At 53.0% G+C, this 9,955-nt stretch overlaps 1 protein-coding gene across 1 annotated transcript; it reads right to left on the bottom strand.

Moving 5' to 3' along the window:
* Positions 1-111: 111 nt before the first annotated feature.
* AGMAT (agmatinase) lies at positions 112-9,147 on the bottom strand. Its single transcript, XM_045858712.1, has 7 exons — positions 8,800-9,147; positions 7,408-7,610; positions 4,942-4,990; positions 3,703-3,898; positions 2,803-2,982; positions 1,270-1,354; positions 112-535 (listed from the first exon to the last, which is right to left on the bottom strand). The coding sequence occupies exons 1-7, from the start codon at positions 9,081-9,083 to the stop codon at positions 462-464; spliced, it is 1,071 nt and encodes a 356-aa protein (XP_045714668.1). The 5' UTR covers positions 9,084-9,147; the 3' UTR covers positions 112-461.
* Between the last annotated feature and the right edge of the window lie 808 nt (positions 9,148-9,955).

A 9,955-nucleotide genomic window follows, 5' to 3' on the forward strand; every position in this document is an offset into this window, starting at 1 on the left:
CCAGCTGTGTGTTTGTGCTCACGGTGGTTCTAAAACCAAGCCGCAGCCCCCAGCTCCTCGGAGGAGAAGCTGTATTTAAAAGGAAGGTACTGTGGAAATATGGAAGCATTATACAGTATTGTCTCACAGTCTTTATTTTATTTCATTCCTCCAGTTTTAAGATAACTTTGAACTCAGTTCTCCATCATTTCCCCCTCTGTCCTCCACCATCTTGCATTAAAGGGAAAAAAAACCAGCACAGCCCAAGTGCCTCTTTTTTTTTTTAAGTAAACGCGAACTCCTCAGAAATGTCGGCTGTCGGAGTAGAGTTCTGTGGGCCCTGGTTTTACAGCCACCAATGGCACCGTTAGCAGAAAGTTTCATCGGCATCAACGCCTTAGTCCCGACTGCTCGCTCACACGTTCTTGAGAATCTGTCGCTCACGCATCCTGTTACGTTGTCCTGGAGAGCACGCACGCGCTTCAGACGACTGTCACTTTGGGGAGGACACACAGCATCTCAAACAGCAGGTTAGCAGCCAGGAGGGCCGTGTTCCCTACAGAGGAGGGAAACCCCACGTGAGGACTGCCTCCCTAGGCCACGCCTCTCACAACCAAGTGCTCAGCCTTCTTCGCCTTGGCTTCCTCTTCGGGGACCCCCCCCCCACCCATCCTCAGTGCTGCCCAGCCACCCTCCGGCCACGCTTTCCCTGGCCTTCCGCTCCATCCCTCGTCTGGAAGTAGCGTTTGAAAATTCAGAAGATCCTTTGTTTGCCCTGGGAACAGATTTCCCCCAGAAGAAAACCTATGCTAATGATGTGTATTGTATTTATTATCTACCCTCTGAGGCGAATAGGCCTAACCCTGTAAGGTTTTCTAAATTAAAATGATTGAAATGGCATCTGCTTGAAGCATCTCTCCTAAGGCAACTAGTTCCCCGCTTTATTAATAAATATTATTTACCCTTTGAGAATTCGCTTTTCCATGAGATAGCAGGACAATGGCAGGGTGCCAGCCACTCTGTCCCTAAAACTGTAGGTTGGTTTCTTTCTTTTGCTGACTGGTGGGCAAGCTAATAATACTTCGCCGCCTCCCAGGGGTTTGGTTGGGGCTCATTAGCTCGAGTTTGTAAGATGTGCAATAATAGGCGTATTTTCTTCGCTGTAGGACACACTCAGCACGCAGGTTCCCGAGTTACACAGAAGGACCCATCCATCTGCTACCTATTAACTAGACTAACATAATTTAAACTAGCAGCTGCCTACAGATCACAGATTTCTTGTTGACTCACCAAAAGGATCATATGGAGGAGAAACTTCCACGAGGTCACAGCCCACCACGTTCAGGCCTTGGCAGCCCCGGATGACCTCCAGAGCCTGCACATCAAGCCAGAGACAGTGGTCATCATTTACAGCGAGAAGCAACCAGCAGCGGCTTCAGTGGGTTCTCCCAACACGGGCCCCACTTTTGACTTGGAACTACTGCTTTCCCTCAGTAAGCACTCACTGACTGCCAGGCACACGGGCGGGCATCACCAATGACCAAGGCACAGCCCCCACTCCCGAGGGCTCCACAGTGTGATGATGGGGACCAGCAAACCAGTCATTTCAATGTCATGCGTGAAGGACTTCGAGAAAAGCAAGTGGAGAAGAGGACTGAAACACATAACAACCCCGAGGGGTGGGGGAAGGCCTCCCCAAAGTGGAAACACTTAGCTCAGAAAGTCGACCAAGCAGGTGGGCAGGGGAAGGGCAGCCCAGGCAGGGAAGAAACGGCAGCAAGACAGAAGTACCCATGGTTGGATGTGGCCGGGAGACAGGACAAGTGAGGGGATGGCGGGAAGAATTGTTTTGTCTCAAGGAATTTTCACTGTGCCGATGAAACAAACACCCAGAAGGATGACAAGCTGAGGAGTGAGGAGTGAGGACTGTGTTTTAGAAATCTCTCTGATGGGAACAGAAAATGGCTTTGAAGAGGTAGTCACGGCCATCCTTCCGTACAGGATAGGAGATCATTCATGAGGTGTAAGCCGTCTTCATTCATGTCCTCCCAAAAACTTTCGAGTACCTACTGTTTATAGGTCAGGCACTATTCTAGGCTCCAAGGGGAGGGCAGTGCACCAAGCAAAGGCCCTAACCTCCTGGAGCTGACCTTCTCCTCACAACCACACGCCAGCGCTGCCTCCCTGCAGCTACACTCGGCACAGCCTACGGGAAATTAGTTGGGTATTGCTAAAACTTTTTTTTTAAGATTTTTTTAAAGATTTTATTCATTTATTTTTAGAGAGGGAAGAGAGGGAGAAAGAGAGAGAGAGAAACGCCAATGTGTGGTTGCTGGGGGCCGTGGCCTACAACCCAGGCATGTGCCCTAACTGGGAATCGAACCTGCAACACTTTGGTTTGTAGCCCGCGCTCAATCCACTGAGCTACGCCAGCCAGGGATGGTATTTCTAAAACTCTTGAACAACCTGGGTAGCTGGTTAATCCCACTGTGTGCACTTTTCAAATTTAACCTCCAAAAGGTAAGTTCAGTGTTCCTAAGAGGGATACGCCAATATTGTCCCCATGAGCAACTACAGCTGGACCAGCGGCAGCGAGATCAGATGGAGGACTTAGCCCAGATAAGAAACCAGGGCCCCGGCTAAAATCGCCCAGTCCTCGGTGAGTCAGTATTCACGCGTAGGGCGGCCGTGAGAACGGGAAAGACCTACCTGCTCTGCCTTTAAAATCCTATCCTGGCTCCCGAGGACTGACCACAGGGCCCAGGAAAGCAGGGAGTTAAAAATCCTCATCCCCAGGTGTGGTCACTGGTGGGGCCTCCGTACCTGACTCGGGGTGAGGCCGGCGATTTCAGGTGTCCCCGTCCCCGGGGCATAGGCAGGATCCAAGGCGTCGATATCGAAGCTGATGTAAATGGGTTTGCCTCCCATCTGCTGCCTCACTTCGGCCATCAGCGGGACCAGCGACTTCATCCAGCAGTCTTCGGCCAGCACCACCCGGAAACCCTGGTGAGGGGGGGGATTGCAGGGCGGAGGTCAAGGCTGCCACGTGGCCACGTTTCCCGGGTGTTTCCTGTGCGCCAACCCCATGCCGAGCTCTCTGCACACATCCAATGGGACCTTCATGAGGAGGGCACCATCGTCCCCATTTTGCAGGTGAGGGAGGGAGGGAGGGACAATGGCGATGACAGGTAAAGCAGGGGAAGTCAAACTGACCTCTGGAGACGGGGCCAGAGAGAAGCGTGGCTCACGCGAGAGGGAGACGCTCAGGGCAGCCCGTGCTAGCGCTTCCCGAGCAGCTCTGTCCGGAAGCCTGGCCTTTGCACGGCGGGGGGGGGGGGGCTCGAGCCATTCCTGCTGGGTCTAGTTGTCTGTGGCCACCTGGGAGCCACTGCGCCCGGCAGGTGTGAAGGTGAGTACTACGGGGGCCACTCGCCTTGGGCTTGGGCCTCCCCAGCTCTTTCCCAAGCCAGCCATGGCCCAGGGGTTCCTTCCTGCTCGTCTCCCCACCCCAGCCACGAGAGGCCTCCTCGGCCTCGTGAACTGACATCCTCGCTCCTCTCTGCTCCCCACGTGACCCTCTGGGTGCCACCTCAGCCTCTCGTCCCCGTTTCCTGAACGTGACCATTAAAGCCCCTGTGGAATCCACAGCCGCCACGGAGTGAGCAAAGGCGAGGAAAGCATACTGCGGGCAGGGGACCGAGAGAGGGGCGTTCGGTCTGTCACCTGGCTCCGGCTGTATCTGCAGGGATCCAAGGTCATGGAGGAGCCCCTGATGCCAATCTGCACCACGCGCTTACAGTCCAGAAGTCCCTCATCCACGCACCGACGGAAGGGGGACCCATGATAGATCTTCTCTCCCAGGGCCTTGTCAGCCGTGTCCATGTGAGCGTCCACGTGCAGCAGCCCCACCGGGCCGTGCCTGAGGGCAACGGGGCGGCTCAGAGGCCAGGCCTCCTTGCGGGGCCTGAGCACAGCCGCCCCCCAGGCCACCGAGACTTTATGGCAGTTCACAGCCAAGGAGGGGAGACCTGGCATCCGTTAACGGGCCTCGCTGGTTTCTGTCTTCAAAGGACTTAGCATCTCACAGCAATCCACTCAGAGAAGTCAGGCCGAAAATAGACCTGTGCTTCAGCTGCCGCCCACTACCTATCGCCCAGAAGTTTCCTCCCTTGCAGATGGAGGGAGCTGGGTGGGTGACGACGAAGGCTGAGCTCAGCCGAACTCGTCAGAGCCCCCCTTTCTCCAGCTGTGGCCCCGAGAAGCAGCCTGGACACCCAGCTGTCTCGCCACAATCTCCGTCGACCCTGCTGGCCAACCAAAAGAAACAGACAATCCAAAACAATGCGAGGCCAGCACAGCTTTGTACCCACCCACCCCAAACTGGAATTCTACCCACATGTCCTCCTCATCTACGGATCCGGAGCTGCCTCCGACTTGGCCCATCTGTCTCGTTCCCAGACTCATTCACCAGAGTCAGTCGATCCCTGGTAGACTCCTGCTGCTGCAGAAGCCAGCTTCTCCCAGCTTTTCTGGGAGAGGTGCCCCCGCAGGAAAAAGCCAGGGCCTCTCCTCAGCAAGCAGCACCCCTGGGGAGCCTGTCAGTATTCGGGTTTGGCCTGTGAGCAACAAGTTCACTGTGCTTGTGTGTTCCACCAGGGGCTCATCTTCCCCAAACGGAGGCAAATGCTGAGCATGCATACCAGAGCAGACCGAGGGCAAGGGAGGGTGGCCAGAGGAGTTAATAATAGTCTTGGCTTCTGGCTGGTGACTGACAGAGACACCTGGAGCCCGACCTTAGTTTTGATCCACAGAAGCGACTCAGTCGGGAAGTTTCGGGAAGTTCCCATCACCCCCAATAACCAGAGCCAGCAGAGGTCACCTGACGCCAGCTAGCCGCAAACAATGTATTCCCGAGCTCCCGAGTTTTGCAACCTTGCTTGGGCCCGGACATTCGGGACTTACTTTTTGGCCATGGCTTGCAGTATGGGGTACGTGATTGTGTGGTCCCCACCTGCGAAGGGAAAAAAGAGGGAGACGTCTGGAACTCGGACAAGAAGAGAGGACTGTGTGTGGCACTGAACAACCTTCAACTTGCCCTCTCTGTGAGGCTGAAGAACAACAACCCCAGCTAAAATAAGATTTTGTTCTGTGGGGAAGGGGACACCGGGTGTTTGAAAGTACGCTGTCATGTAAAAGAAGAAATTAAACAAATTCAGGCTTCCAGGTAAAGTGCCCGGAACAGCCCCGCCCCCGACCGCACTTTCCGGCCTGATGTACGTGCTCTGCACCTGCACCGGCCCGCGTGGTGGCCTCTTGTCACACGCGGCTCTTAAATCAGGGCTCATGCAACTGGGGAACTGAATTCTTTATTTTATTCAAGCCAATAATTAAAGTAATAATTATTATTTAAACAATCATGTAAATTCACTTAAGACCAATTTTAGCCCTGGCTGGTGTGGCTCAGTGGATTGAGTGTCAGCCTGCAAGCCAAAAGGTCGCTGGTTCAATTCCCTGTCGGGGCACAGGCCTGGGCTGTGGGCCAGGTCCCCAGTTGGGGGCGCTCGAGAGGCAGATGATTGATGTTTCTTTTGCAGGTCGATGTTTCTCTCCCTCGCTTTCTCCCTCCCTTCCCCTCTCTCTGAAAATAAATAAATAAAATCTAAAAAAGTTTTTAATTAATTTTAATTTAAATAACCACATGCAGCTCGTGGCCTCCACTCTGGACAGCACAGGTCTAGAAAAGTATTACTATGCCTATTAATAATAACAGCTAACACTTATTGAAGTTCACAATCAGCCCAGCACAAGGTCGGGCCTTTTGTGGGCACGTTCATTGCATGTCCCTCACACAACAGAATGTGGTAGGTGTGGTGTTATTATCCTTCCCGTTTCACCAGCGAGGAAATGAGGCATAAATAGCTAGTGAGAGGTGGAGCTGAGATTTCAACCAGGCCACCCAGAAACCACTACACTTTGCAAGCCAGGCTCTCTACTTTGGCAAGAATAAATTTGCTGTTTAGAAACAGGCTGATGTCATTTTAGCTGTTTGTGAACCAGGGACAGTGGGTGGGGTGGGGAAGGGGAAGCCACATTGACATGGACCCTGAAAAGGAGGAAACCACCCTGTGTAGTTCTCTCAAAGTCATTACCACACTGTCCTTGAAATAGTTCAAAGGTCGCACAGAGCCCCCCGTCGGCAGCCTTCTCCAGGCCAGGGGTCCCGAGCAGGGACAAAGGTAAAGGGACTGAGGTGGGCGATGCAAAATTTAAGGGATGCCAAAAACTCAGCAATCAAGACAAATACTCCTTTAAAAAATAAAAATTCCCAGCCCGGGCTGGCATAGTTCAGTGGGTTGAGCGCGGGCTGCAAACCAAAGTGTCGCAGGTTCGATTCCCAGTCAGGGTACATGCCTGGGTTGCAGGCCATGGCCCCCAGCAACCGCACATTGATATTTCTCTCTCTCTCTTTCTCCCTCCCTTCCCTCTCTAAAAAATAAATAAATAAAATCTTTTAAAAATAATAAAAAAAATAAAAATGCACGCAAACGATCCACGATAAGCATGCCCTCTCTCTTGGAAGCAGGCCCCCTCCTCCCCTCTCAGGCCTGCATCTCCTAAACTCGGAGCGTCCCCGTAAGGCCTGCAGCCAGGGGGCGCAGCGGGCAGCAGCATCTCGTCTGGGACAAGGTAGCTGAACCTGTCTCCAAGGCCCCCTTTCCCTGACTTCCCAGTGAGCCAGGCAGCCCCACCCAGGCTCTCCCCTGTTGCTTTGTCTATGCTAAGCCCTTCCTTGTTTCACCGTCCCCAGCCTTAGCCTAACATACTCTCAAAATAAAATTTAAAAAAAAATGTTTTAAGAGACAAAAAATTTTAAAGAAAGGTGGGACCAGTAACTGTGCTGTTCCTAGCCATCGTGGAGCCCAAGGTGAAAGGGGAGAATCAGAAATACTTACTATGGTACCCCTTAAATTTTGCACAGAGGCAAATGCCTCCCTTGCCTCACCCTAGTCCAATCCTGTCTATCATTGTAGTCCAGCATTTAAATATCCTGTCCTCAGGGGTTAAAATACATGAGTTAACCACTTTGTCACCTTGGCTGGTGTGGCTCAGTGGATGGAGCACCAGACCTCAAAGCAAAGGGTCGCCAGTTCGATTCCCAGTCAGGGCACATGCCTGACTTGCAGGCCAGGCTCCCAGTAGGGGGTGCGCAAGAGTCAGCACATCAATGTCTCTCTCCCTCTCTTTCCCCTTCCCTTCCCCTCTCGCTAAAAAAATAAATAAATAAAATCTTTAAAACATAATAACGTTCTCTATCCTACTGTCTCCACCACCCACAGCGGCATGCTCTGGAGAAATAGCTGTACTCCAGCCAACGGTAAACAGTCCCTGAGCACAGCGACCTGCCCTTGCCCTTGCCCTTGCCTTTACCTAAGGTCAGAGGAACACAGCCAGCAGCTACGATTTTCTGATAGGCCTCTTGAATTAGGCGGCAGCTGTCCTGAAGGTTGTAAAGGTTGACATTCACATCGCCTAGGTCTGCAACCCTGAGGGACTGGAAGGGGAGGGCCCCTGTGCTGGGGTTGACTGTCCGAAGCATCACCGATTCTTCCCGGATCCGTCGGGGTCCAAATCTGGAAGAAGAAGAAGAAGAAGAAGAAACGTCCCTCGAGCATCCCTCAAGGCTTGGAGGTTCTGCCTCAGTAGGGGCTTCTCAGCCTCTGCAATAGTGACATTGGGGGCTGCACGTTATGGGGGGGGATCTTATGCATTGTAGGATGTTTAGTAGCATCCTGGTCTCTCCCCACTAGATGCCAGCAACAGCCCTTCCTCCAGGTTCTGACAACTAAAAATGCCTCCAGACACTGCCAAATGTCCCTTGAGGACAAAATAACCCTGGTCTGGGCCCTGGCTGGCATAGCTCAGTGGATTGAGCGCGGGCTGCGAACCGAAGTGTCGCAGGTTCGATTCCCAGTCAGGGTACATACCTGGGTTGCAGGCCACGGTCCCCAGCAACCGCACATTGATGTTTCTCTCTCTCTCCCTCCCTCCCATCTCTAAAAATAAATAAATAAAATCTTTAAAAAAATAACCCTGGTCCAGAACCACTGTCCCAGGCTGCATATCGAAGAGATAAAAGACACAGATGTGGGAGCCCAGCCATCGCCAATTCACTAAACGGCATTGGATCATTGAATCTCCCTGAGCCTCCGTTTCCCAATCTGTAAAATAATAGTAATGTTTACCAGACCCCATTGTTGCAAGAATTAAGTGAGACTATCTATACAAAGTGCCTTACACGGAGAAGACCCTTAATGAGTGGTGGCATTTATCGTTTAGACCAGCAGTCAGGTGTTGTAGGGTCGCTGAGCTTAGTCAGAAATAGGGGAAGGTGAGTAATTAGGAAGATAGATTTACTTCCCCTGACTCGAGCGTAGGGAAACTGCCTTGATTGGAGCAATTCTTGAAGCAGGTGACATCTAGAAGTTTTGGGGAAAGGCAGCCAGCTTCTTCTGTTCTCAGGTGTCCCCTGCGTCTGGATGCTGGAGATACCCCAGCCTCCACCCCAGCAAAAGCCTGACGTGGCGAGGGCCCCCTGGCAGGACCAGCTTTCTTTACCAACAATGGACGCCACGTGTGTTGAGCCCTCCGGGCTGCTTGATGAAGAACAAGGGACATCAACTCTCAAAGGATCAGGGGCACTTTGGAGCCAGGCACCAGCTTCCAACCTGACCCCAGGTGAGCAGAGGCGCCTGTGCGGCCTCCGTGCACGGTGGCTCTCCGGCTCTCCAGCCTCGTGTCCCTGAGTCCCTCGGTCCTTACCTCGCCCCGGGCCGGTTGGAGGTCCCAATGTCCAGGGGCACCCCGACGAAGGCAGCATCCAGCCCCTCAGGGGACGTCTGCACCGGCAGCCGCATCATGGAACAGACGCCCACCGACCGCGCCACGGATTCGGAGCTGGGGGGCAGGTTCCCGGGGGTGTCGGAGGCCTGGCGGCCGGGGTTGCGGCCGCGGTCACAGAGCCCCGCGGCAGGTGGCGTGGCCCCGCCGGCTCCCCGGCTCCGGCTCCGGCTCCGGGCGCAGCGGGAGGCCAGCAGCCGCAGCATGCTGCCCACCCGCCTGACCTGACTCGTGCCCCACAGCCGCCAGGTTGCTTGTGCCAGCAGCGACGGGGCCGCGGGCTCAAAGGGCAGGGGCGCCCAGCGGATCAAGGGTGGGGGAGGGGCCCCAGGGACCCGGCATTTCTGGACTTTGGCCTCTGGGTTTTTTTGATCAATAAGGCAACCCAGGGGCTCCCTGCTCGCGCCCACCCGCGCTGTCCAGGTGTATCTGCACCTCCCATGACCCTTGGCAGCTTCTTCTTCTATTCAGAGAAATGTTTTTTGAAACTCAAAAGACTTGAAAAGAACTTTCTCTAAACAAGAGAAGTTAGAAATGCATTTAAAAAAAATAATGTATCAAGAAATGTCTGGATGGGATTCTCAGGAAGCTGGAGTCTTTCTAAATAAACTTTTTTTAAAAAGGGATTAGCCCTGGCTGGTGTAGCTCAGTGGATTGAGCACAGGCCTGCAGACCAAAGGGTCCCTGGTTTAATCCCTAGTCAGGGCATGTGCCTGGGTTGCTGGGCCAGGTCCCAGGTGTGGGCATGTGAGAGGCAACCACACATTGATGTTTCTCTCCCTCACTTTCTTCCTCTCTTCCCCTCTGTCTAAAAATAAATTTTTCAAAAAAGAAAATGCTTTCAATTAAAAAAAAAAAAAGAATTAGAAGGAAGCCCCGTAGTCTGGAACCCTCTATTTCTAAGAGGGGGAAAACCCACACCAGTAAAAGGAAGTGATTTGTAATGAATTACGTGAACCACTTGGTGGTATGCTGGTATTATGTATTTTTTAATCTCTAGAGGTTGAGACTGAACAGGAAAGGCGCTAATATACATTAACTCATAACCTTTACAGGAAAGCTACCCCTTCGATCCCAC

Source organism: Phyllostomus hastatus, unplaced genomic scaffold, assembly GCF_019186645.2.
Source record: "Phyllostomus hastatus isolate PE091 unplaced genomic scaffold, TTU_PhHast_1.1 phas_scaffold_182, whole genome shotgun sequence".
Taxonomy (NCBI): Eukaryota; Metazoa; Chordata; class Mammalia; order Chiroptera; family Phyllostomidae; genus Phyllostomus; species Phyllostomus hastatus.

What these genes read in the sequence shown, in the direction of transcription:
- AGMAT (XM_045858712.1), bottom strand. Translation starts at nt 9,083, where the DNA reads ATGCTGCGGCTGCTGGCCTCCCGCTGCGCCCGGAGCCGGAGCCGGAGC. An exon ending in TCCAACCGGCCCGGGGCGAG is followed by an intron (nt 7,611 to 8,799) that starts GTAAGGACCGAG and finishes TTCTTCTTCCAG; the next exon opens with ATTTGGACCCCGACGGATCC. An exon ending in CTGTGTTCCTCTGACCTTAG is followed by an intron (nt 4,991 to 7,407) that starts GTAAAGGCAAGG and finishes TTCCCTTCGCAG; the next exon opens with GTGGGGACCACACAATCACG.